This window comes from Aquila chrysaetos, chromosome Z (genome assembly GCF_900496995.4).
Source record: "Aquila chrysaetos chrysaetos chromosome Z, bAquChr1.4, whole genome shotgun sequence".
In the NCBI taxonomy this organism is placed as follows: Eukaryota; Metazoa; Chordata; class Aves; order Accipitriformes; family Accipitridae; genus Aquila; species Aquila chrysaetos.
The window spans coordinates 74,650,275-74,677,786 of record NC_044030.1 but is presented as its reverse complement, the minus strand read 5'-3'; the positions used below and the strand labels follow the sequence as shown (position 1 = coordinate 74,677,786).

General features: G+C 41.7%; 2 protein-coding genes across 6 annotated transcripts; one reads left to right on the top strand and one right to left on the bottom strand.

Annotated features, from left to right (window-relative positions):
* Positions 1-585: 585 nt before the first annotated feature.
* DNAJC21 (DnaJ heat shock protein family (Hsp40) member C21) lies at positions 586-12,783 on the top strand. Of its 5 annotated transcripts, none has more exons than XM_030004765.1 (12): positions 586-779; positions 1,140-1,233; positions 2,271-2,394; positions 3,345-3,467; positions 5,399-5,703; positions 7,028-7,170; positions 7,540-7,627; positions 7,871-8,029; positions 8,684-8,744; positions 10,674-10,864; positions 11,273-11,339; positions 12,039-12,783. In XM_030004765.1, the coding sequence occupies exons 1-12, from the start codon at positions 683-685 to the stop codon at positions 12,198-12,200; spliced, it is 1,614 nt and encodes a 537-aa protein (XP_029860625.1). In that variant the 5' UTR covers positions 586-682; the 3' UTR covers positions 12,201-12,783. The 5 variants fall into 5 exon arrangements, with proteins under 5 accessions (XP_029860625.1, XP_029860623.1, XP_029860626.1 ...); XM_030004763.1 differs by having other exon boundaries at positions 7,531-7,627; XM_030004766.2 differs by having other exon boundaries at positions 7,028-7,179; positions 8,684-8,726.
* On the bottom strand, positions 11,971-27,512 carry AGXT2 (alanine--glyoxylate aminotransferase 2). Its single transcript, XM_030004767.1, has 14 exons — positions 27,414-27,512; positions 25,895-25,980; positions 25,288-25,472; positions 24,851-24,974; positions 23,635-23,729; positions 22,405-22,498; positions 21,215-21,308; positions 20,062-20,162; positions 18,887-18,979; positions 17,951-18,083; positions 17,194-17,282; positions 15,523-15,672; positions 15,063-15,161; positions 11,971-13,601 (listed from the first exon to the last, which is right to left on the bottom strand). The coding sequence occupies exons 1-14, from the start codon at positions 27,466-27,468 to the stop codon at positions 13,491-13,493; spliced, it is 1,509 nt and encodes a 502-aa protein (XP_029860627.1). The 5' UTR covers positions 27,469-27,512; the 3' UTR covers positions 11,971-13,490.

The following is a 27,512-nucleotide window of genomic DNA, read 5'->3' as shown; positions in this document are numbered from 1 at the left end:
CAGCTGTGCTGGGCTTGGTGCACCCCGGGACACGGCGGGCCCTTGTGGGGGCCGGGGCACGCTGTTGAGTCAACCCAACTTGCCATCAACCCGAACCCCCGGGCCTCATCGTCTAATCCAAAGCTCAGTTCACGCAGCGCCAACCGATAACACATCTCGCCTAGAGGAAAAGGTGCCTTGGGCCAGACCTGAGCTCTCTGAAGAGCACGGGGGTCAAACCCCCCCCCCCAAAAGTTAAGACTGATAACCTGAGAGGCGGGAGCTGTACCTCCCCGCTGCCGAGCTTTCACAGAAATTCTAGCTCGAGGCATTTGGGTTATCTGACATCGGGTGACGGTAAGACCAAAACCCGGCGGTAGGGTCGGGGGCAGCAGCCTGCCCCGTGCTTCCCCTGCAGCTCCGCTCGGGCACGGCCTGAAGGGGTGCCTGGGGAGGGGGCGCTCCGCCATCCTCCGCCGCGGCCCTGCCCCCCCCCCCCCGCCGCGGCCTGCACCCGGCGGGGCCCGCCCCGCCCAGCCGCCCGCCCAGCTCCTCCCGGCGGGAGGCGGTCTCGGCGGCGGCCCGGTCTCCGGATGGCTGTGCCGCCGCCGACCCCGCCTCCGCCGGTCCCGCCTCCGCCCGCTACCTTCATAGCGCCGGCCGGCCGGCCGGCCGGCACTTCTCCCCACGCGGAACCGTCGCCATGAGGTGTTACTACGAGGTGCTGGGGGTGAAACGCGACGCCGCCGAGGAGGAACTGAAGCGGGCGTACCGTCGGCTGGCGCTGCGCTGGCACCCAGGTAGGATCGCGACGCTCGGTCTCCGCGGGCCAGGCCCGGCCGCAGGCCGGAGGAGGGGGGCCCGGCCTGCCTCCGCCTCGCTTGGCCCCCTGGGCTGCGGGGGAAGAAGCCGCTTCTCCCCGCGGGCGGCTGCGGGCGGTGCTCCGCCGGTGCCGCTCGGGCTGAGCCGCTCCGGGTCCGTCGCGGGCGGGTGGGCGGGTGCGGCCGCGGGGAGCGGGCAGCGGGGCCGGAGGCAGCGCCCGGTCAGCGCCGCGGCAGCGCCGGGCGCTTGCTGTGCCTCGCTGGGGTCTCGGAGGGCGGCGTGGGGGGTGCTGCCGTCGTGCCTCGGGTCGCTCACGGTTCCACCAACTCGCCCTCCAGATAAAAACCCGGAGAACGCGGAGGAGGCGGCGGAGCAGTTCAAGTTAATCCAGGCAGCCTACGACGTTCTCAGTGACCCGCAGGAAAGAGCCTGGTGAGTGGTCTTTACCTGCTGGCGGCCTGGAGCAGACTTTATTAGTGCTGCCTCAGCCAGGACTTAGAATTGGCTTCTGGCTGGGCCTCGCCGCCAGTCGGCACGGGCCTCTGCGGCGGGAGCGGCCGCTCCGCTTCGGGCTTGGAGGGGCTTGGGAGCCGTGCGGCCGCCCCGGGGAGGCACGGCCGGGCGCCCGCGGCTCCCGCGCCGTGTCCCGGGGGTGGTGGTGGGCTGGGCGCGGAGTTGTGGGGCTCGGGGGACACGCCGGTGTCGGCCTCTGTGCCTTCCTTCCCCCCCGCCCCGGAGCGGGAGGCGGCGCGGCCGTTCGCGTGGGTATTCCCTCCGGCCGCGGCGCTCCTGGCCCCGCGGGGAAGGGCCGGGAGCACACGGGGCGCCTGCGGGGCTTCCGTGCGCTGCTGGTTGTTGCGGGGGGCGAGCCGTAAGGACGGGCACAGTGCCTGTAAGGTAGCGTCTGTAACAGTCCGGATTCGAAAGGCACGCGTCTCCCAAACTGCTACGTTAAGTGTTCTGCGTAGCTTGTTTTTCAAATGGGCCGAAGCATCTACCGGGTTATGCAGCCGAAACTACCTGCACTAAGTTTGTCCTCCTTGAGAGGGACAGACCGTTTTTCAGTTCTTACGTGCTTCTCCGGGGGGAGTGGGGGGGGGGGGGAGGGGGGGGCTTCGGATCATTTCGGATCCGAAACGATCATCCGATTTTTGGATGATTGAAATAATGTCCTACCCGTTTCTGAAAGCTTATTGAAGCGCATTGCTGAAATGTGTTTGCTGGCTGCCCCTTAAGAAATTGCTGCTATAGATATTGCAGATAAAGTAATAGGGAGTAAACTGAAGGTCTGGCGGGAAGATTTACTGATCCTGTCTTTTTTTTCCCTCTCTGAAGACTTTGTCTGTGAGACACAAATTCCAGACACTAGGCTAAGGTATACACTGAGGTGATACGTGTACTGTGGTAGCTTACCAGCACTGGGGAATGTTCTGTGTCTCTACATCACTGATACCGTGAATTTTTGCTAGGTATGATAGTCACAGGGAGGCTCTGCTGAAAGGAGGACTTGATGGAGACTGTAAAGATGATACGTTAGATCTGCTGCAGTACTTCACTGTTAGCTGTTACTCGGGATATGGAGATGATGAAAAGGTAATGAACGAACTCATCTTTAATGAATCCATTTAAATTTCGTGAAAAGTGTTGGCATTCTTTTCGTGTTGAAAAGCTATGTGTGGAATTGTTGGGCATAGGTAGTAATAATGCTTACCCAAATCTTTTTCAGACAAAACTTATGCTGGATGCTTAGGGAAGCTTCCACTCCTGCTTATTTATTGTCCAACAATTACTTAGTCATGATTTCCAACTATACGATACAGCTACAGAGCCTGTGTATATTACTTATTTACGTTATATAGTGAAGCATTCCAGTGCTTTGCAATGCCATCTGTTTATTCAGAAATACCTTTAACAAGCCAGAACGCTTCAAACTGAAAAAAAAAAAAAAAAAAAAAAACCCAAAAAAACCAAACAATAAAAAACAAGCAATATAACAACAGTCCTTCAGGAAACTGTACTTCCTATAATTGAATTCCCTGTTGGATTTTAAGATACTCATCATAACTTAAAAAGCTCCAGGTGATTAGAAAAACCTCTTCCAGAGAAAATCCGTATTTGTCTTTGTGTTACTATACTAGGAGTCAATTAGTAACATCTTAATTTAAAAAGAGATAGGGTACTCAATAGTGAATTTTGTATTTGGAACTTTCTTAAATCTTGATCCTGTGTAACCCAAAACTTATCAACATCTCCAGCATGCTGAAACTTTTTTTTTGGTTTAGATCTGAATACAGGTGCTTGATGTGTGAGAGGGACAGATTACACGAAGGAGATTGAAATAAAAGGAGTGTGAGAGAATGGGAACTTTGTTAAACTGAAGGGTCTTGCTGTTGAGAGCAAGTGCTTACAAGGCCTTTACCCTGGTTTTGAGATGGTGTTGCAGAATTGTAATATTTCTCTAAAATACACTACTGTAGCTGAACATTTGTACATCTATTATTGAGCCATGCAAAATAAGTCAGGTTGTTTTGTTTTTATTTCAGGGATTCTTCACAGTCTTTCGACAAGTTTTTGAGAAGATTGCAAAAGAAGAGATGGAATATATGACCCAGGAAGGTACTGCAGAATTCCCTATGTTTGGACATTCCCAAAGTGACTACGATACGGTAAGACCAAGTGTAAATCTGAACTGAAAGTAACACAGTTAAGTCATTACTTTGTCCCACACTGAAATCAAAGGAAAGGCTCCTGCTGATCTCTGAGGTGAATGCAAAACCACATCTGCTGTCTTTTCTGCTACTGTAGAATATTACTATAAAGGAAGCGCTTGTGTTCTGATTCATAATATTTAAGTGAATTAAAATTGGTATTTCCTGTTGTACTATATTATTAGCCAGGCTTTTAGGGTAAGTTGTCAGACAAACGCTTCACAGTGCTAACCATCAATTATGCCAATGAAACTTAAGTGTAGTGCAAGACCTGTAAAACAAAAGAACAAATATTTTCTTTGCTTCCTGATGAGAACAGTTTACCAGTGTTTTAATGCAACTCACATTACAGAAAGGGACATTGAGGTTTGGGGTTTTTTTTAAATAACATGTAGTGTCCTGCCTCATTTAGGAAAACTGTATAGCACTTACTGCCTAACACAGCCTTTAGAAAATGGGAGGTGTGGTGGTTGACCTGCAACATGATACTCTTGTCATCTACAATTATTCTGTAGTAAGATTTAATTTCCAAAACATTGCATGCTTTCCTTTGGGAAGCAAGAAAAGAAAATGTGTGGGGGACACTTGGATTCTTGCCAACTATTTGTTGTATTCTATCAGACTTAGAATTTTTTTTTTAAGGTTACCAGTATTCTTGTGTTGAAATAAATAGTAAAGTAATAGCAGTTTCCCCATTGAATAACTGCACAGTATCAGTGTACTCAAATGTTGCTCCCAGTCTGCTACTTCTCCCTGTGACTTTTAGTAAATTGTACTGTATGACTAATTATTTATGAAATTTAAATTGATACATACCTTAAAAATGAGTAACTTCAATGCTACAAAACTTGGCTGGAGCTGGAAACAAAGTTACAAATCAAACTAAGAAGTGTCAGAATGGGTGTTTGAATGTCAGGTAAAATTACAGGATGGCTTAACAGATGGAAATCTTTCCCAGGGAGAGAATATGTAGTGTCTCTGAAACTGCCAACATCTGTCTTTTAATGGAGTTATCTTGAAACATCTTTTGGAAACTGCTTGGTCTCAGACCATGGGATAGCCATGATTATAGACACAAAATAGCTTTTATGTTGTCAATTAGTAACTGCAAAAATGGCTGGGATTCTAGCACCAGCATGCTTTGACATCTGCCCTGTTCACACTGCTCTGGAAGCAGAATGCTTGTTTTGTGTTTGGTTTTTTTTTTAATTTTTTTTTTTTTTTTTAGAGGGATTCATAGGGGTATTTTATGGGAAATAGCCTCAGTTAAATGGGAAAGTAATTATCCCTGTTATCTTATATTCAGACAAAGAGATTACACTGTCAGGATTCCAGCACTGCGGTAGGAGTGTCATGGGAAAAGGGAAAAGAGTTTTAGAAGGGAGCTACGAAAACTCTACAGAGGCTTCAAAATCTGTGATGTGAGTGGTCTGTGGCTCAGTCTGCTGAGTTAATTCACAAGAAGCTTGAGAGGCAGCTTGACCAATGCCAGGCAGGCAGGGAATACGTTTTTAAGTCTGTGACTTCACAAGACTTCAGGGGAAGAGACTTGTGGATCAATTAGGTGCAGAAACAAAAGTGATGAGCTCCAAGTATAAGTAGTAGGCAAAACAAAGTTCACCTGGGAGTTCAGCAAGAGCTGCTGTACAGTCTTCTGGAGAATGTCAGAGATGTGCTTGGATTTCAGGTAGCTGCTGAGGAGAAGAAAGTCTTAGCTCATACAGCTGATGAAGGGTTTCTGTAAACCTTTATGTGATTTATTTATACTCTGAGGGAAAACTGTGGCCTGTATAGAAGACACAAAACTGCTACAAAAGTCCTGTATTATTTGGTATGGTTTTTGTCCCCTCACAAACAAATGACTTGTTTAAATTTTGTTTTTCTTACAGGTAGTCCACCCTTTCTATGCATATTGGCAGAGTTTCTGTACTCAGAAAAACTTTGCTTGGAAAGAAGAATATGACACACGACAAGCTTCAAACCGCTGGGAGAAACGAGCTATGGAAAAAGAGAACAAGAAAGTGAGAGATAAAGCAAGGAAAGAGAGGAATGAAGTGGTCCGTCAGCTAGTAGCCTTTGTTCGTAAAAGGGATAAAAGACTACAGGCTCACAGAAAACTTGTAGAACAACAAAATGCAGAAAAAACTAAGAAAGCAGAGGAATTTCGGAGGCAGCAGAAGCTCAGACAAGCCAAGTATGTAAATGTGGAACAAATACTTTAAACTTGGAGAAACTATCCATGAGTTAGATTCTAATAGTAGCTCCACTTGCTTTTTTTAAACATCCTTGAAAGTTTTATGTATTAGTTTTGGTCTCAAGCCTGAGCTTTTTAAAACTTGAGTGTCTCTGCATTGTACTGACATGTAGCGATTTAAGATAACCAGGGAATAGTTATCTGTGTGCTGCAGGTAACTGGCTGTAGTAGCACAGAATCCAGTGTGCTTTTACTTACCTGGGGAGGTAAGATTTAATAGTTATCATTGTTCCTTTAAAGAAAAAAGAATTTGTGTTTTGGAATGAGGGGGAACAGGGCTAGGACAACATGTTCTTAGATCAGCTTCATCTGCCTTGGAACTGTACCCACTAAAAAGAAAGTGGGAAAAATGAAAATAGTTTTGCTTTTCCTTTTAACTCTTCAGAAAGGACACTTTCATTGGACTAAATGCATTTTTTGGATGCTTTTATTTTTCCCAAAATTAAGTAGAAGGAAGAGCCTCTCTCCCAAGTGTAAGCACAATTTATTCTTCTAATTAGAAGAGTTTTTTGCCTGCAAATGGGAGGAAGGAGCTTAAATTCTTGTAAGAGTGCACTTGCAAAATAATTGTGTATTGATTAAAATAATATAATAATAATTAAAATATATATGGAATAGATTATATACAATTTATTTATTTTTATTTATATATATATGTGTGTGTGTGTGTATATATACACATTTATATATGTTTTTTCCAAAAGGGATAATGAAGCCGAGTTATGCATTTACTGACAAATGGCTTGGTAATTCTGAGTCCAGGATCCAGCTAGAGCAAAATTTGTCTGTATTGTGGTGCACTGATTGATAACCCGGGCCACACTTAGATTTGGAAAACTGAGCTGGTACATTCCCATAGCGCAGAGTCAAGGAATGATGTGCTTGTGGCTTTAGTGGTCCTGTTCTGTTCGTGGGTTTGGATCTTGCAGCAGGTAAAAGCAGCTGTACTGCTTTGAGGATTGAGCTACTTTACTGCTGCCAGCTTGACATTGGCCATGCTGCATAGCATTTCCTGCCTGAAATTCAAGGAGGACCTACCTATGTTAACGCCTCTTTACTTGCAGCGTAGATGTGCCTGTTGACATCACAAATTAACTGCTCAGATTTCCAGGCCCTACAGACAATTGTTTGCTCCATCATAATATGTTCAGGACTTTTCTCCTAAAATACCAGAGAAGACCAAGTTATCCTTTAAATAATACTGCTTCTGTAATTCCTATTTCATGGATGCAGTGTAGAAGTTATTGTATTATTCTACTTAAAGGCTTACTGAACAGTACAAGGAACAGAGCTGGATGACTCTGTCGGATATGGAGAAAGAGTTGCAAGAGATTGAGGCACAATATGAAAAGGAATTTGAAGATGGACCAGATGCTGAAGATAAACTACAACAACAGGAGACAAAAGGCATCAAAGGTATGGGGTGTGGGAGGGTGATCTATATTGAGTCGTTATAGCCCGAGTATTGGCTCACTGCACTTAAAGCCACGGATTCACAGTTCTGACGGTGGTGCAACTCCGTGCCTCCAGCTGAGGTGTGCCAGCCAGGCTAGAGTCTGGCCCTCTTTGGGGTTTTCCAGTGAGCATGAGAAGACATCAAGCTACAGCTGTTGGTTTAGGCTAATGTATGATTTGGCGAGACGATCTTGATGACTGCGTGTCAATAATACTAAGGAAGTTGAATGTCAATGTGACTATTTTCTGGGGCTTTAAGAGCAGCTTACTGAAAAATCACTTATCTGACTTTGTCTCTCTGATCCCTACTGATCTCTTCAGACAAACAGAAGGATGAGACTGAAGAAGCTGAGTTTGGTGGTGATCTGTACTGCCCTGCTTGTGAGAAATTTTTGAAAACTGAGAAAGCGTAAGTGCTTGTGGTTGGGGATTTGGGGGTTGGGGGTGTTGGGTTTTAACTTTTTAAAAAATGCATTTTAAAGATGTTTTAACTCCACATAATGGTCAGTGTTGTCTTTGCAGTAGAGACATTGTCAGGGCAGAATTTTCCATACTTAGTAGTGATGGAAAATGGGCCTGTTATTAATTTATCTGTAAGTATAACAATGTTTGCTCAGAGCTACCTGCAGTAATGATCTGCTGTTCTTCACAGCATGAAGAATCACGAAAAATCAAAGAAGCATCGAGAGATGGTAGCACTGTTACGACAGCAACTGGAAGAAGAAGAAGGGAAATTTCCTGTGTCTTTGGATGAGGCAAATGAAATAAATACCAAAGAGAAGAAAGAAGGAGAACACATGCCCAAGCAGAAGTACTTTAAATTGGCTTTAATTTTATCGTGACTAATGATTTAGCAAGTCTTGGAGGCCCTCAGAGGGAGCTTCTGGTGATTTATAGTTGTGTTGGAACTCGCAGTTTTATGCCATTTAAAATATTGCTTAGCATCAAAGTCCTAGTAAAATGCATACATTAGTGTGACTGGATTCAAATGTTGTAGGATAATAGTCTCATATTTTCTCTGCTTCTTAAAGTTACATGTTAAGGAAAAGTGATTGTTACTTTTCAAACAGGGGAACTTGCACAGGGCCAGTGTTTATTCATTCAGTACTTTTTTGGTACTTTTTGTCAGTTGGATGCTGGCACGCATAGAAAATGAGTGTGCTTAAAAATCAGAACTGATGAAGTAAATTGCACAACTTCATTTTTTGAATGGCCAAAGCATAATACCAACTCTCACTAGTATCTTCAAGTTCAGTCTAAGCAGAATAAATGTTTTACTAAATGCAATGAGTAGTTTAGGAGAACTGTTGTTTTCATTTCAGGCATGAGTAGTTTTCTGTTTGTGGCTACCGTCTCCCTATTACGTTAAGAGGATAAGCAAGAATATAACTTGGTACCTTTTTAGAAATTGTACTCATTCGTCTTTTCCTCGAAAAGAGGTAATTCTAAATTCTTATCTTTACAGACTCTCGAAGAAGCAGAGGAAGAAACAGAAAACAAGGATGATGGCATGTAGTCATACCATGGTATTCTGGGAACTTTACAATCCAGTTTTGTTATCTCCTAATTTAACTTTTTTTTTTTGTCCTGAAAAATAAGAGAGACTTGGAAATTCTACAGAACTTGAAGACTGTTTTCAGATAGTTTTAGTTCTTCTTTGACTGCAAAATAATTTTTATACACTTATTATGATCATATTTTATGATAATAGTCTCATAGACCTCACTTTGTTCTGTTTGTGCAGATCCTAATAAATGTGGTGCTGGTTCTAAAGAGGCTACAGTCTGAAGTGTAAGGAAGACAGATGGAAACAGGCAGATAGGCAGAGTGCAAGGAATTGATCAGAAAGACCACCAATGGCCTTAGTACATTAGCAGCTCAATTGTTTGGTCGTTTTCTGCTTTGGTTGCTAGAGTTGATATAACGTATTGTTCGTTAATCTCTAGCTTAGGGAAAAAAAAACCCTAACACATTATTGGCATCCTAATGACACTGTAGTTGTTGGAAACACATCCATTCCACCTTTCGCTTGAATTGTAAACATGAGTAACACCAACCTGTTGTACTCTAGGCTCTGAGTCTGTGCATGATATGACAGATCTGTGCTTACAGCAGCAGGTAAAATTCAAGAACTGCAAGCTGTTTCAGGTTTGAGTGGCAGCAGTGCCACAGTGAGCAAACTTTTCTGCCTGTCTTCCTCAACCTTGATCCTTTTCAAGTCTTACTTCTTCTCTACTTACTACCTCAATCCTAGCCTTTTCCCAGTGAGCTTTCAGTACCAGGTCCTGCCTCTTCCACCCTTTCCCAAGATGGTCTTCTGTCTTCTCCCAACCTAACCCCTCTAGTCTCCTATTGTATGTTCACCTTCTCTGCCCTCTCCCACACCATCATTATCTCTTATCCTCAAGAAACTTCCCTGAGACTTGCAAGAAACTGAATTTTTCTTGCTTCACTTTGGCTGGTATTGCATACTCCAAGTCAGTATTGGCTTGACCTTGTTGTTTCCATGCAGGCCATCAGGCTCCTGTTCAACTCTTGCCTTCTCAGTTTGAAATCAGAAGGTCTTGGTCTCACTGTACAGATTGCATATAGGCACTGCGTCTCTCTTCTATCAGCTTGTTCACGAGCTCTTCTGCTGCCCAGACAGTAGGTGCCACTCTTGCGTAGCATGAGCTGGAATCTTCCACAGACAGATTTTTCTGGGAACATAACCTCCATCCTCTACCAAGCTTTACAAAGTGCAGGGAATTGCTATGATTTTTGTTTTCTTCTCCTGAAAGTAGATAGATTAGCCAAGTTTTTTCAGGTAGCTGAGACTCTGCAAAAGATACTAAAGGTGATAGAGTTGCATTAATGCAGTGTTAGGTCAAATTTGTTACCCTGCTTTTGGGAGCTGAGCTGTATTGCTTCAGACATGATCAGGGGTTGATCTTTTGACAGAGTGCATGTGTTGAGTCTACTCTTGTCTTCTGGTACGTGGAAAAGGCTGCCAGTGTTTCTGTTAGGGAGGGAAAATACAGTGTGTTTATCTAGCTTCATTCAGCTCAGTTACTTTGACTTGTCTCCTAATGCAGGTGTCTGGCACAGAAAACTTTAGTCTAAATAACATTTTGCAAAGTTACAAGGAAGGCCACTGTTTTATAATGTGAAATGGTAGCCAGAAGAGAATGAGCCCTGCGTATAATTAAAAGCTACCTTCATTCTCCTCTTCTGTAGTTTTAGAGGCTGTTTTATTGGTGTTTCTTCCTTTTATCACAGGTGGCCTCATCTTTCAAAACAGGAGAACTACGGTTTTGCCTGTTACAATTTCACTGAAAACAAACAGTAAAATTAAGGTGGTCCATGGCTTTCTGTTCTCCCTGCCCACCCGTGTCTGAGATAAATAAGTATAATACTATAAACATAATCACTAATGAACTTAAAGTAGTTAACTTGCATGTCTTCTGTTTGGACAGACTGACAAGGACTGTTCTGATAAAAGTGCTGATGCAGGAACAGTTGAACAAGAGGAGGTGCCCGGAGTGGACAAGCAGAGTGGCTCAGCAGAGGAGGTGGTAAATGATGGCCAAAGATGTGCTGTGTCAGGGGACACAAGCACGACAGAGGATGTCAGCCAAGTGAAGGAAGCAGAAAGTGAAGTGACAAGGTGTGCTGACTTGCAATATTGCACTGTGTCATTCTGTGTCATGTTTGATACTGTCAGGCAAGTCTAGATTTACTAGCCAATGTGAACTGGGGGCTACTCCACTAAATCAGAGTTGAGTAAATAGGATACTAAGCAAGGACTGTTAGGATCTACTTTGGAATTGGTCTTTGACTGCAGATCCCCGCCACATCACTTACCAGTAGCTGATTCACCATCTAGCTGAATCTTGATCTCAACAATTGATCATATAAATTAAACTGCTTTATTTTTTTGCTAGAAGCTCTTGCATTGTGTTGTTTGAAGGAAGAACAGGGGAAAGCAGTGGAGACACTGATGACTGAAAACCATCAGATGCTCTTAAATGTTGAATGTTGAATGCACTGATCTTGGTTTCTCTTTGTTTATCAGCAGTACTAAGCCTAAAGGGAAAAAAGCCAAGGATGCAAAAAAGTCTGCTTCAGAGCACCCAACAACAGTATGTCAAAGTACTTACACTATTTAAAAGCTGGTGGTCATAATACTACAAACAAGGTTGGTTGTTTGGTCACTTCCAGTCCACAAATTCTGTTTCAGTTTTTTTCTTATTTTCTAATAATACAGGTATTTCTATCCCTATGATTTTATTAGAAGCTGGGAGACTGGAACAGCAGCTTTTGTCCTCGCAGAGAAGAGCAACTTAAGAGAGTTGCTAAAGCTCTGTGTCCAAGGCAGTTCAAACCAAACAAATTAAACAACTGAAGACAGAGCTGTTGTCATCAGGCAGGTGACAGGCAGTACCATTTGCATCTTTCCCAATATTGATGCTTCCCAGAAAGAGCAAAATCTTGTAGTAACTACAGCTAAGACATAATAAATTCACTAAAGCTCAGAGCCTAAAGTGCTGTGTGTATAGTCAGGTGAAATCAAAAGTATTCTTTATCTTGAATTAGATTTGCAAGGCTTCTATTCTTGTTCTTGGTTTTACTTAGTACTCTTTGAAATTTCAAGAAGCTATACTTGTGATTTTTTTTTTTTTAATATATATATTTGTTCCTCAGTAATGGAATATCTGTGATAGAAACAAACAGCTTATTCACATTTCACTAAGAGAAACTGCACACAACAAATTGGTGTATTACATTTATTGCACATTACATATGATTGTGAAGCATTTTGGTTTTTTTCCTCATTGCAGAATGAAGTTCCCATCCAGTGTACAACCTGCAAATGTACATTTCCATCCCGAAATAAACTGTTTGAACACCTCAAAACCATGCGACATGCAAAACCAGCCCAAGCACCACCTGTAACTGGAGCTGTAAACACCAGAAACAAAAAAGAGAAACGTAAACACTAAGAGAGCTTTTTTAGAGTAACAGTCTTTAGAATAGTATGTGAAAACTCTCCCAAAACTGGAAGGTGCACATTGCCTGTGTTCAGAGTTAAAACAGAGAAGGGAAGTCCTAATTTTGGAAAAAAGGAAGATGTAGCAAAAGGAGTATTATCTTGTGAAGGAATGTGTGCTTTCTTTTGATCAGCTTTTAATAACTGGATTTGACCTATTAGCCATAGTTTGTATCTTTACTATATCACTAATGAGTGTGCTTTGCAATCCTAAAAGCAGCAGGAGGAGAAGAAAAGCATATTTTGGAAAGGAAGATGACTAGATTAGAGCCCCATGATAAAAAATAATTACTGTCATTAGAAACTTTTCAACTTTATGCAAACTTTTCTTTTTCATGCCCTAATTACAGTGTGTCATTTTAGTAGGTGTAGACAGTTTTACCTCTATTTGAAACCTCCAGTTATGTTCTGATCAGAGTGGCTCTCACCCAGAGATTTATTATGCTTATGTAAGTGAAATCTCACAGACTGAAGTCTGCAGTGTTGCTTTTTGACTTTAAATTCTTTTATTGAAATAAAAACAAATACTTCTATCATTTGTGTGTTTTACAAATGCTTGTATGTATTTGGTATAAATAGCAAGGTTTTGGTGGGGGTGCTGGGGGCAGCAGCAGTGGTGACCGCTGTGGAAGGCAGTCGGGGACTACCCTGCACTGGTCCCAGCCACCTCTGTAACACCACACACCAATGCTCAGCCATTGGGGAGCATGTGGTGCTTCTGTCAAAACATATTTAAGATGTGGCAGTAAATGCCATCATACAAAGCAACATGGCCAGGGCAGCAGGAGGCATGCCACTGCAGTGCTGGTACCACCCCCAAGGGCACTATGGATGCTACAACACCCAGTGTACTTCCCCAAAACAACTTTATTATTTTCCTCTCCCTCTTTCTAAAAATTACCAATTTTTATATGACTTTCATAGATGAAAGATGAATATACGTCTGCCTCTTCATCTGATACCCAGTTAATCCAATCAGGGTTTTTTATGCTAATGCTAGAATAGCTGTGTGTAGAATATACATAGAATACACACCACCACTGTAGAACTGAACTGTATGTTTACAAAACAGGTTACAGTGTATTCTTTATTAAACACTGGATCTGTCAGACCACTCTTATGATACTGAACAAGTACTTCTTCTTCCGACTATGATTTTCTTATCCAATGTAGAGTAGTACCAGGTCTGGGTGGCAAGTATTGGGGGTTCTGTGTGCGTCTCATGTAAGGGAACAAATCAAGTCTATTTTGCAGCTGCTTTCTCCATGTGTCTCTGTAAAGCAGTATGAAATACTTCCACAGCAAAGTCGACATCCTTTTTACTAATGCACATAGGAGGTTTAATTCTAAATGTCTGAGGAGGAAAAAAAAAAAAAAAAATCGTTAAACTTGTATGGAAAGAATACAGTTTCTAGCAGCCCATCTAGGTCAGCACTCACCTGCTCAAAAAAATCTAACAAAAAGTGTGAAAAATAATATTATAGCAGAACAGCAGAGCAGGGACTGAGGCTTCTGATAAATGCACTCTGAAGTGGGGCAATTTTGGACTTGACTGTATCCAACCCACCACTCCACTCTTGTGACAAAGCAACTGCCTTCAAAAGAGACCTGACCAGAGTAGGTCAGGTTTGCAGCTCTCTTATTCCAGACAGAACTAGTATAAAACTTTCAATGGGTTTGTACTAAGAACAGACATAGATGTATCTTCCTTTCTGGCAGCTCTGCCACAGGGAAAATTAGTATCTATTAAGAGTGGCAGCCTCTTGCATTGTGTCAGCTGATTTGCTGTTATATTATAGGCTTTTTTCAAGGGTTCTAAGAGAATGCGTTATGAAAGAATCACCAAATACTTACTTTCAGTTAGGGTACTATAGCTTGAATGCGTGTTGATCAGGAAGGGGTATATGCACAGTTTAACTTGTCAAGTTTCAGTTTAAATTTTTCTGTCATCATATCAAAGGACTTCATGCAGCGAGAGTGGAGTAACGGTCTTTCCCACCTGCAGCTCCATGTGAAGCTAACACTCACAGATAAACAGCACTCTCGTGAGACAGAATCAGATTTTAACTACACTCTGAGGTGCAGCCTGTTACCTGGGTTTCTGGTCTGTGACTTGTGAAATAACTGATGAGGTGACAGATGCTATGCCCCATTTATTTTAGCCATCCTGTGTTTATCGCGTACAGAAGATGCTTCCACTATGTCAGAGGGCTTCACCGACCTGACCAGCCCTGAGGCAACTCTCTGCTATTAACTCACATGTGGTAAGAAGCTGGTGATGCAGAGCCCTGGGTACAGCATGGTGCATCTTCAATTGCTGTGGGCTGATGCCCATTCACATGCAATTCTCACTTTTGTGCTGCATTGCTAAACATGCTGTTAACAACTCTCTGTTTTTTTTTTATTACCATACAGGTAGAATGTTACCAGCTCTCCGGACTGAAAGAACTAGCAAAACCAAACTTGTTCTGTACCAATAGGTCAGGCGATAACCTGAACATTAGCAAAGACTTAGCAGGCCTGAATATTGCTGATTTCTTGTAAGTTACATAGACTATAGTACATTGCTTTTCTAGGGGAAGTTGTCCCTCTAAAGGAAAACTCCAAGCTTACAGGTAGCTCAGCATACTTGAAAAGAATCAGATAGCTCCTGCCCAATTTATAAAATAAGCAAAATTAAACAGAGAGAGCTCCTAAGAGTATATGTTTTCTAGTTTGTTTATTTACTAAACTAAAGTTAATTTAGCTTGAGGGAAACGGGATGTAGTTCATGAGGACAGAAAATAAGCTTTATGTATAACCAGAGGTTCAGTACCTGACTGTAGAGTCCTCCTCTGCCAATTAGAACCCCCATGTCTTTACAGTCCTCCCAGATCTGATTGATTTCTTCAGCTGGAAGAGGGTGGCAACTATCCTAAGGAAAGCAAACATTAAACTTCACTTAGATACTCCAAATTAGTCTTATGAAAAAAAAAATATATTCCAGTCTGTCCAATAAAGCCCACCCCCATCTCTGGCTGAAAACATTAGCTGTGTAATTTATCTGCTTTCCAAGACGAGTTTATGCAATTAAGGTACACAAGTCACTGCTTACTCAAAGCTTGTGAAATATCTGAAAAGCTGGAACGTTCTGGCTCGTTTTTGGCCCGAGCAATGTTTTCTCACTTCACTAGCTTTTTTTAAATAGGAAATCATCCTATTATTTCAACTGAAATAAGATGTGATAAAATTTTCAGTGGCACTGTAAATTGAAAGGAATAAAGTAAATCACTAACCTTATCTGTCACCATTTCTACTCCAATCATAAGTCCCTTGCCACGGACATCTCCAACAACCTCGAATTTATCCCGTAGTTTAGCCAACTCCAGTAGCATATATGTTCCCACATCCTCACTGTTTTTTTGTAGACCATCTTCTTCAATAGCCTGGTTAAAATGATGTACTGTGACAGTATTGCAGGCAAAGCTTCCAATACAGTCAGTTAATCCCCATTTAGCTTGATGACACACTATGTTTATCTCACTTCCTTGCAGACTATGTTCCTTCACTACTACAGTTCTTACATTTTTGTTCTTTTACAACCCTCTAGTGGCATCAGAGTACAACTGAACATAATATTTTGATGTTGCTGTGGCGTTTTTCACATTTTACTTATTATTCCATAAACATAATCCAGTAATTCATGCTCACATGTAGTCAGAACTGAAAAATATCTGACCAGCAGCATTATTTTCAAAATCTAACCAGAAATATTTTAATTCTTTGTCAGTATCATGGGAAGAATGTAATTTGACAAGGCATACCTATGTGTACTAGGCAGCTTTTTAGGGAACAACTTGAGTGTTTTAGATTGATCAATACCATGCTTTTTAAACACAATCTTTTTTTTGTTCCTTACTCCACTCTCCTTAATCAAAGTTCTGAAATGCAGTCAGCTATCAGCACTGACATGCACAACCCATTTTATGAACTTAATATGTGCATTAAAAAAATTCATATGAAAAAACAAAAAAATACAATTAAAGAAGTTGAAGTGGCTGTTTCTCCTTTTTTCTTTTTTTTTTTTTCCCCTTTTCTTTCAACTCCATTTTATTCTTTCAGACTCTGACAATCTCCTTGGATTTATTTCAGATCCAGGCTCCAAGTTACTTCAGAGCCAAAAAACCCCAAAACATGGGTTCGGACTTTCTTATTTGTAAACTGTTTTTTCAAAATCTTTTTATTGATATGATCAACCATCTTATAAAATAGCTTAACCCCCTCCCCCTCCAAACATTCAGGAAAGTAACATGAACAGAAACAGTGTCTGCTGTAATGCAGTGAGATTTAAGGACAAATGGTTTGCACATGATCAAGACAAATTAAATAGCGACCTACTGCCCACTGACTGATTTTCTGCTGGATAGTAAGTGAAATATATTGCAAATTTTTCGATTGTCTTTTTCATGAGGCATTTTTTTTTTCAAAAGGAATTCTGACCTTCCATATTTTTAACTATCTGGTTGTTGAGGCTTTTTAGGCATAAGGGAAAAGCTGTGGAGTTAAAAAAAATTTGTTAAGCATTTGTGAGAGAATAAATTTGGTTTAGCTAAGGATTTGCATAGTCCTATGAAAGGGGCTTTTGAGAAAGTGCTGTCCTACATTTTTATTAACAAAGTAAAGAATGTAAGGAAGACACAGAAAGATGATTCTGAAAACATAATCACAAGACTCCTATTCTTGCTAGAGGAATGAAAATTTTGCAATGGAATGAAACACGAATTTTTCCTACATATACGGCACATTGGCCATGTATGCATAATACATGCATATGTTTGTGCATTTTATACAGTTATTTAAAAAATAGCCCACCTGTAACTTTATAGTAAGAATAAATGTAAACATTTTTCATCTTTTGCTACAAGAAAAACTGTGGAATATATAAATATATATAATGTTCTCCCTACATCAAGAACTGCAGCTCCAACTACGCAGGCCAAAGGGCTTCCTCCAAATGTATTAAAGTGAAGGTTTTGAGCCAAGGAACTTGCAATCTCTAAGAGAAAAAGAACAACACTGATTACTCTTACAGTTGCCTTATGTTTGGTAACGGTACTTACCTGCTTTAACTTAACTGTTAAGTTTGCTGTGCTTCAACCCTGATTCTACTGGAGACAACGCAATAGGAAGATTTTATTTTTTCTGCAAGCAGTCTGTGCAAAATATGACTATCCCCCAAAACTATAGTGTCTAGCAGATGCTAAAAACAGGCTTTTTAAAAAAGAAGTCACATTTCTAACATGCTATCAGTTGTCCCCTTGAACTGACACCTACAGATTTTCTTCACTAGATTCAGCCAGTCATTTGTATGAATCAAGTAGCTGGCTAGCATGCTGCCTTACATACTTGCAGTACCTTGGTTAGTAGAACAGTGAATTCAGTTAGGATTTCCAGGATCTATTACCAGCTATACCAATACTTGCAAGGTCATCCCCACTTCAGTTACACAACTAACCCCATTCAAATAAAGCTTTGCATTGGTATAGCACAGCGCTTGGTAAAATGAGTAATGAGAATCCAATTCATTTCTCAAAAGATAGATTGAGAAAAAGATTATTAATAAAGCTCAGCTATTTGAACACACATCTCTCCAGTAAGTAATTATTGTATAGTTTATTTTGTAATTGCTCTATTTTAAATCTTAGCAAAACAGAACACTTATACCTTTTGTTGTAACAACAGCTGCCATTGGAAAGCCATTACCAATTCCTTTTGCCAAAGTAACAATGTCAGGGACTACATCATGTGTTTGAAATCCCCAGAAATGGCTGCCTGCCCGTCCAAATCCTGTCTGTACCTTTCAAAAGAAAAATTCAGAGAAATCCCCATCACTTTCTCACATTTTACAATATGGTTTCTTTTTCTTGTCTTTCTGTTGTTACTGATTTGCATTAAACTGCAACTATATCTGGAGTCGAGTTGTATTAGGATCCTTATTCAGATGGCTTTGCACAGAATTCTGTTTATTGTAATTGGGTTTTTCTTTCACATATGAAAGAGATACCATGTCACCACATCTTGGCATGGTGAGATGCACAAATAAGCTGCAGCTTCCATTTCATAATTGAGAGGAAATGTAGTTGCTTATCACATTTCAAAAGCAACCCCATGATTGCTGATTTCTACTACTGTAATGCTTGAGGTATGTATCACCACCACTTTGAAGTGTTTGCTACTGTTTCAAAACAGCTTTAGCTAAGCAAATTCTATTTATAAAATGTATTTGCAGAGGTACAGCAATCAACTCCCTTCAACAACACTCATAAGAGGAAGTGTTATTGTGACAAACTTCACATCACAGCTGGCATTTATTAGCTGCCTATTTGTGTAAATTTACTGCTCCCAAAAGGTAGGGATTGAAGTCTGCTACTAACATTACCTATGTCTAAAATTGGAATACCACATAGCAGAATAAAGGCAGTAAAAACTGGGAGGCTCCTATGCTTGGAGAGATGTGCTGTGTTAAGCTTAAGCTATGAAGTGTATAGCATTGTATTTAGATTATTTCCAGGCTTCCAGTTTGCCTTCACTTGGATTCTTTTAAGATGACTTTCAGAGGTACCCCAAACTCTAGAGCTCTTATGTCCAAAAAGAACTCACTTCATCTGAAATACAAATGCCCCCTCTTTCCCGTACTAGCTGATAAGCTTCCTTTAAGAAACTTCTTGGGTACTGAACAGCGCCGTTAACACCCTGTCAAGACAAAAAAGACAACGTCTTCGCACAAAGAAACAGGAATTCCACTGTGTGACTATCCTACAATAAGAAAAAAATACCAGCAGCCCTCAGGTAATAGCAAGACTGTTGTCTCAAGTTTCTGGCTTCAGCAGTGAAACTGCTTCAAAAAGTGCCTGCTCAGGTCATTCATTCCCATTCCACAGGGCAGTTTGCTGTTCCATTTGTGAGGCCACACTGTAAACTGGATTGCTGTAAGACAGAGTCGATTAAAGATAAACTGCCAAAACAAGTTTCTTGAAAACCTACACACTGAGAAACCCAGAAACTGTGTTTGATGACAAAGTTAACCAGAGAATTCACATCCCTTCTTTGGTTAATTTGTTTAAAACATTGTTTCCTCGACTTCTGTTCACCTTGCCAGTTTTTCTTTGGATCAGAAATTCCACTCTACACCTGGACTGCAACGGCTTCTCAGACTCAAGTATGTGAAGGCATAGAAGACAGCAAAAACAGAGAACAGCTCCTATCTTCTCTGTGGACACAATTCTCACATTTTTTTCTTGCCTTTCCTGTTCCAGAATATATTCTCCATTCTTCCTATTCAAGAACCACACATACAGCAGTTCTGAAACTAGGGTGAAGCACCAAGAGAATGAATCCTGTGGCCACCACTTGCTGGAAATCTGCTAAAAATATAGTGGACAACATGGCTGGGAAGAGGTGGAAGGGGAATTGAGTTAAAGTTTACAGAAATAGTAAAGAGAAAAGCAGTACGAAATTTGGAAGAAGGTATTAGAAACTAAACAATAGCATGCATCATACTTGCTATTTAAATGCAGAAAAAATGTGTATGTTCAATCATGGTTCTCTGTTTAATTTAACTTCATGAGCAAAATTCTAGCTCCACTGAAATCAGTGACAGAAGCTGAAATTTTAACACAGTGCATCCATTCTTTCAAGTATTTAAGGTGTTCAAGGCATTAAAAAAATAATAAGAATCTAAAGAAGTCTATGTTTAGGATGTAGCTAAAGAATATCAGATCTGAGTTTTTCACACTATTTGTGCCATCACAATTGAGAAATGGCAAACTACCTACTTGAATTGGTTCAGCGATAAATCCAGCTATCGTCTTTGGCACTGAGGTATTCAGAGTGTCTTTGAACTGTTCAATGTACTGGTCATTTGCATGACATACACCTGTTTACAGGGGAAATAGATTGAAGGGAATTTACTTAAAATGACACAAAACTAGCTTCAAAATATGAAATTACACATGTAAGCAACAAGTATTATCTGACTGGATGGTAAATGTCACCTCTCAGATACACAATAAAAGGCTAAACATTAAAGGAGAGAGTCCCTTATTTTCTCTTAAACCATATATACTCTAAGGAATGCCAGTTCCAAAACAGCAGGGCAAGGCTGCCAGACAATAAGGTGTTACACATTATACAAGTCAGTAAGGTGTAGGTTAGAGAAAGTGTTTGTGAATCACCTGCATCAGCAGAAGGAATAAGCACACACTTTCTCAGGGGTTAATAAACATCACCATAAGACATAAGGAATCGTTGGGTTAGTGCAGGTATGAGGATTCTGGAGAATACAGCTGTGTATCAGTCTACACTGAAATAAAGAACAGAGCAATTAGTATAGCTAATGCTTGCATTCACTAGGGAGGGCAAAGCTAAAAAGAAAACATTCTGTTACGTATGCACGTGAATTAAAATACTAAAGAGTGCCTGTTGAAACAGTGGAAAAAAATTACTATAATAGTTGTTAACAGGAGAGCAGTAGAGGAGCTTCCACACTGTGCTGTATATGGAATGTTTTGCCCCATATTAGACTTTTTGCCTATCACTGGCCTCAGGTTGTCCTTACTATTCATATTATTCCAAAAGAAAAGCTTGAGAGCTGTCAAAACTTCAGAAACAGCAGAAAACACCAATGAACATTTCCATTCTTCCAGATGTGCTAAACTGAGTTCCACAGCTCCCAGAGTTGGATCATGACAAATGCTGGAAACAAAGGCTGGGATTTTAAGAGGAAATCTGAGAATATGAGGTGTCACTTGCCCAAAATTTTTCTCAGTGGAAAGCAGGTGCCTGAGGTTGTCTGCAATATTTTCTTTGGTTGCCCTTGCAAATCCTAACCAGAGGTCTACCTTTCTTGAGGACGCAAATACAACTTATTTCCACAGCCCTCTAGTATTCTCTAATCTAAAAGCCAAATACTTTTTGTCATTGACCAACCTTCAGAACAGCTGCATTTTCGAACAGTTTGTACTGGAGAATCTCTACAATGGCTGCCTCCCCATGGACCACGAAAAACATCCGGTAACATTGTCTGTCAAGCATAAGAGAAATAGCTACAGATTTGATGACACCTTTCTAAGAGATGCTTTGATCATACTGAGTGATCACTAATGACAAAAACTAAAGAAAGGCTGTTAGAGTCAAAGGGCATACCTCATTCAAGCAACTTGTCTGAACAACACTTGTGGAATAACACCAAACTTCCCCCTCAAGAAATGGTAAAACAGAGACAGTTTTGGAACTAACAAGTTTAAACTATTCCAGCAATAATCACTCAGTTGATTATTTCCTTTGTTTTGTTCTTTAAGTTAATCAGCAGTTTTGGTTATCTAAGATTAATAGCAACATTTTCAGAGCTGCTGGTAGTACTTCAATAATCCAAAGTATGATAAAATTCTGCAAAACACAGGGAGGTAGGCAGATCTAGTAGAGTAATTACAGGCTGGAAATTGGGAACTCCAGCCTTCTAATCCTGACTGCTGATGAAACACCACATGACTTCAGGCAACTCATTTATTGACCCAGGTTGGGAGGCTGCTATAAAGGAGCCTTCCTACAGCCAGTGCTGTGGGTGAGCTATCACCAGTACAGATCGGAGTAGCCAATGCCAGCTTCTAGTAGATAGAAAGTCATTCCCATCTGCTCAAGGGCAGGGAGATAACGTATTGCCATTTATCTCCAATGGATCTCCTTAACAGGTATGTCTCCTGTCTTGCTGAAATGAGGGACATCATAGGGTTTTTTCTTCATTCCAGGGGAGGATCTACTTCAGACCAGCTGAAAGCAGCTTTGCACAGGTATGCCAAAACAAACTTGGGAAAAGGGGTTCTGAGCTTTATTATTTTGCACCTTACACAGACTTACATGCAGGCACTAAGCATGACTAAAGAGCTGTAAATCATGCCCACTCGTGTTATGGCTGTCCCGATTCCAAAGTAGCATAAGTAACTACACAGAGAAGGAAAGGGGACTCTGGCTCGTGTGCTTACACAGGAGGAACAGGTACACTGCAGTTTAGTTAGTGACTGTAACACACTTAGAGGATAGAAAATGTGCTAACTGTTTAAATATTCAAATAAAAATGTTAGTTACCCAGATTATTTAAAAAAAATAAATAAAAATCTCACTGTTGAACAGCCAAAGCCATTGGCGACACCATGCTTATAAAGACCAATAGATGTCAATCCCAGCGTGTAAGGGCTGCCTCCATGGTATGCTCCTCTGTGCAAACAAAGCAAGCACATGAACACTGCTCATTTCCAAGAAGAGACTGTAGCAAAATCAGCTCTGAGAAGGCATGCTTCTGAGCTACAAATTATTGGGGAAAGTGTGCACTGTTAAACTCAAAACAAGAAGATTCCTGCTGCCATTTTTTGCTCTGGTTTTGGAAGATCCATGACTGCCCATCTGCATTTGTTTCCTAAATTTCAAATGTTAAAAATTGTGAGGTGATGTTTGCAAGGAGAAGAGAACAATGATTGGAACCAACAGCAATTCAGACAATGCCTCACAAAGTTCTGCTGTAGCACCTGAGCCCTACATAGCAAACATCTCTCTTCTTTAAATCTTGGGAACTGCTGCTCTCTCCAACAGATGCTGCCAATCATTAAACTACATGGTAGTTTGCTGCCAGTTTTATACACAAATCAGAAGTTCATTAATGAGAACATACGAGCAAGGTGGGTACCCAATGTTCTGCTGAACAGAATAACAGAAAAATACAGCTCTTCATAACAAGGCCTTTTATTCTAATATTTGAAGCCGCTTGGGAAGCACAGTAAAAAGGACTGCTTACACTGGTGCTTACATAGCACTCACCCCTGCACCACCTTGTTGCTAAGCCAGAAGAGCTGTTTGTGTACCTGTGCAGTGAACTATGGTTCAGGGATCTGGCAGAAAAATAAGGCAGCAAAACAAACAAAACAAAAAAAATCCTTCTGCCAGGTTAGCTTTCAGCCAGAGCAGTTCCCTGCTGCAGTTCACTGCACTGCTATTCCACCTTTGTATCCCCACAAACGAGGGCACTGCAGGGGTAGAATGAAGGAAGAAAGCAGCAGTTGCTGAAGCCTGCTCTGGCCCTGAACAACGGTCCACCAAAGCACACACTGAACACAGAGACTAGACCCTTTTCTAAGTAACAAAAGCAAAAATTGCAGGTTGTGTTTTGTATGCAAACTACTCTGAATATACTGTATCAAATCTTCAAATAAAATAATTTCTCTTTGTCAAATAAAATAATTTCATAGCATTCTCCTCAGCAGATCTGGGATTAAAGAGTTCTCTATCATTTCTTGGTTTAGGCATATAGAGACTGATCACATACACAAATGAGTTTTGTAAAGATCTATCGCCATTACCTGAAAGAGATGATGTCGAAGTTACGAGTATATAGCCTCGCCATGAACATAGCCAAATCATTGGCTTCTGACCCGCTGTTGGTTAGATAAACCACCTAAAGGATAATGCTTAGGATCAGTACAGCGCCCAACCACCACCTTCTTGTTCAGCATCAGACCATGTAACTTAGTAACATTATGAGCTATAACCTATCACTACCACAAGGTGACTTCACCGCAGTAAACTTAGTGTTGCCTACACACTATAGATGAGAACTAAGACCAAGCTGACATACTCAGGGAGAGTACAGAAAAATCTTTAAGAGCTGGGATCTTCGGGTTTTCCTAAGATGGAACAGTGATTCAAAGAAAAATGAAAGTGTCCAGGTCAAACTGAGTATGACTGACTGAATAGAAATAACCTTCACGCAGCTAAAAAGGGCAGTACAATGTCCTTGCATGTTAGTTACTAGGAGTGACACACACAGGCACAACTGTGGAACGGAAGGGGTAAGCAGAGTACGCTTATTGGGAGCAAATGAGGATTAAGGGGATATCCTGAATACTAGTTCTGAGATTTGAAAACAGCTCAAATTCTAGTGTCACTGGTTTTAAAGTTAATTTTCAAAAGTGATTGAGATTCTCCACTTCTTAAACTATGCAGATGGTTTACATTTTTTTTTTAACTCTCCTTCCATTTTAAAGATTGCGACAGCTTCACATTCTTCTGCTAGCCCAATTTCATTTTATCACCAGTTTATTCTACCTGAAAACAAACCCAGTGTTTTTCTTACTGTTTCTGGGCATATGAAACATGACATTTATGTGGTTTATTTAAATGTCAGTAAAGCTCACTACACAAAGTACTGTCAAATACTTTTCACTGTGAATTTTCATGAGATCAAGCAAATTAAGGCTGGCTACTGATAAGAATAGTTAACATCTTCTTAGCTCCTTCAATAATTTTTAAGCTGGCAATGCGCCTTCACAGTGACAACTGGAGGATGAGAACAAACAGAACAGGACCTTGGGATATTATGCTTGTCTACATCTGAGTCTAAAGACAAGGCCTTCAGGGTCATCATACTCTCCTTATCTGACAGCCTGTAGTCCCCATACAGGTCTTCTCTCCAAAGATATCATTTATGGCTCTCATTTATGTAATATTTTATATTAAACATTTCTTAAAAACAGACACCCCCTTCACCTGCCCCTGCTCCTGTCAGAAGCAAAGTACCTTAAGTGGATCTGGAAGAAGAGAAGTTAGCTTTTCAGCATACTCCTGGATTGATGGGTGCATGTAGATATTACTGGTATGCCACAGGCGAGCAAGCTGTTTCTGGGTAGCCGTAGTTACCTTTCTGCATGTAGCACAAGAAGAGACAACGGGCTTCAATTCTACACACATGTGCACTCATACATGCACACACCTACCCATTATTAATTCTGAAAATGCAGACACTGCACCATTTGCCAGATGAATGAACAAGTAGACAAAATTAACGAATTCTTCAAAGTGTAGTGGAAATTGACCTTAATGTAAGTGATACATGACAATTCAGTGAATCATACTCTAGTTTTAGGCTCACAGTGCCACAGATTAATGAAAAGCAAAGCCAACATAGGTATCTCTTCCTGTATTTTATAGCATAAATCAAATAGTAACATACTTACGGGTGACAGTGACCAACACTGACAGTGACAATTCCAGCAAAGAGATCAAGGTATCTTCGTCCTTCATAATCAAACAACCACTGCATATGTCCTTGATGCAGCAACAATGGCTTCTTGTAATACATTCGCAGTGACGGAGAAATATTTTGTTCACGAATCTTCTGCATACGTTCATACGGATAGGACTGAGTGGAATAAAAAAAGTCATTATCCATTTATGCTTTCTAAAGATCCAGACCAATGCACCTGTAGTGGATCACATAGATTACATAGCTGTCTACAGCGGTTGTTCACAGAACTAAGATTTTAACAAATTCTGGCACATAAAGGGTTCTACAAACCTCTGAAACAGCTTTTGAAATAAGGCTGCTATTCTGCACTTACCTCCTCCTTGAAGTTTTTCAAATCAACAATGTAGCCATAAGATACAGAACTGTCACACAGATACATCTGTAGATTATATCCTGCTTGTAACAGAATTGGGTTTTGCCCAAAAAGCAAATTTTATAATCATATTTAAAGCACTGACTATTTATAGCAGATGAGCCTATTGCTCAAATCCAGTAATGCAGCCATTCTTAAATTCAGCGTAGTATGTATGACTTACTTTGTATTTTTCAGGTACAAAATCGCAAGGAGGCATTTTTGGTTGTGTGGAGACAAAGCTTTTCCATTTCTGCTGCCTAAAGGCAACTACAAAACAGTAAGAGAATTATCAAACTCTTATCAAGGTGCACATCAGAAAGAGTTTCTCAATAAGCTTGTTCAAAGAACACACAAGCTACGGTCAAAGCAAGTTTGGGTTTTTTGGTTTTGTTTTGGTTTTTTTTTTGCCTGAGAAATTTTCTGGGGGGAAAAATATAATTAAGTAACATCTTTGTAAAGGCAAAATATAGATTAAAAAAGAAAAAAGTGCTTCTCTCTTATCTGCTAAAACGCGGTTTTCAGTTTCACATGGACTTTTGACAGAAAAGGACTTAACGCCCACCCCAATCCCCTCGCCCCCAGCAGTTTCTGATACAAATTCTTGTCTGGAAGCAGCAAGAGCAGGAATCCTCTACAAGAGTGCGAGCCAGGAGCCCGGGGTGACCGCAGCACAGGTCCAGGGTCCACCCAGAGAGTCCACTCAGGAGCAGCAGCAGATGGGGCCAGAGACAGGGCTGGAGACGAGGCTACAACCTAGGTCCAAGGTCCATCCAGGAGATGGGGCCAGAGGCTGGACTGGTGTCAAGGCTATACTCACGGCACAGCTGAGGCAGGGTCTGAAGGCTCAGGGCTGGGCTGAAACAGGGCTCCTGGGCAGCAGGCACAGGCAAGGGCCCTGGATGAGGCTGCCCAGGGCAGACAGGGACTGCTCAGGGCCCTGACAACTCTCAGTGCCATCTTCTGACCTCTCTCCAAAATCCTAAAAACATCACTGCCCTACCTTTCATTTAAGTGCAAGTGTAATTAAGCAGGTATCAGGAAAAGCTATCATTTAAATACATTCTCTTTCTGCATCCCTAACATCTTATGCTGAGAACTATGCATTCATTTTTAAATGTCTAAGGTTTTAAAGAATTTCTAAAACACATTAAAATGTACATGACTGAAGAGTAAAGTTTCCTGTGTATTACATACACCACCACTTCCCTTACAACCACTTACAGCACTAATGAATTAATCACCTGCAAGAGTCCAGTCTCAAAAACATGAATTAAAAGCCGTAAGTTAGACAAGTTCTGCCTTCGGGCCTCTTCCAAGGGGATCTACAGCTACATCGAAAGTGCTGCTTCCCCCCCCCCCCCCCCCCCCCCCGTGTACAAACATGGAGCTGCGATCAAAAATCCCCATGAGAGCGGGCTTTCAGGGAGGTACGCCGACCCCCCGCCAGGCCTGCCCCGTCCCCGTCCCACCCGGCCAGCCCAGGCCTGCGGGGCCTTTGGGCTCCGTCCACAGCCGCTGCTCCGGCAGACCCCGGCGGAGCGAGCCCCCACCGCGCGAAGAGCCACCTCAGCCCTTGACGCCCCCGCGGAGGGACCGCCCGGCCAACGGCGCCTGCCCCGTCCCGCCGGGAACGCGGACTGCCGCTCCGCCCGGCTCCGGCACGGCCGAGCCAACCTCCCCCTACCGCGCCGGTCCCTTACCGCTGCCGAGCCGGCGGCCACGACCCCACAGCAGCGGCCCGACTCCCCTCGCCATGTCGGCCGGTACCAGAGCAGCGCCGGGCCGGGGACGCGCGGCCC

Bases quoted from the DNA above. Each gene is read 5' to 3' on its own strand.
- AGXT2 (XM_030004767.1), bottom strand. From the start codon at position 27,468: ATGGCGAGGGGAGTCGGGCCGCTGCTGTGGGGTCGTGGCCGCCGGCTC. The intron at 25,981-27,413 runs GTAAGGGACCGG...ACTGTTTTGTAG, and splicing joins TGGCCGCCGGCTCGGCAGCG to TTGCCTTTAGGCAGCAGAAA. The intron at 25,473-25,894 runs GTAAGTCATACA...TATTCCACTCAG, and splicing joins TTGTACCTGAAAAATACAAA to TCCTATCCGTATGAACGTAT.
- DNAJC21 (XM_030004763.1), top strand. From the start codon at position 683: ATGAGGTGTTACTACGAGGTGCTGGGGGTGAAACGCGACGCCGCCGAG. The intron at 7,171-7,530 runs GCATCAAAGGTA...GATCCCTACTGA, and splicing joins ACAACAACAGGAGACAAAAG to TCTCTTCAGACAAACAGAAG. The intron at 11,340-12,038 runs GTATGTCAAAGT...TCCTCATTGCAG, and splicing joins CTTCAGAGCACCCAACAACA to AATGAAGTTCCCATCCAGTG.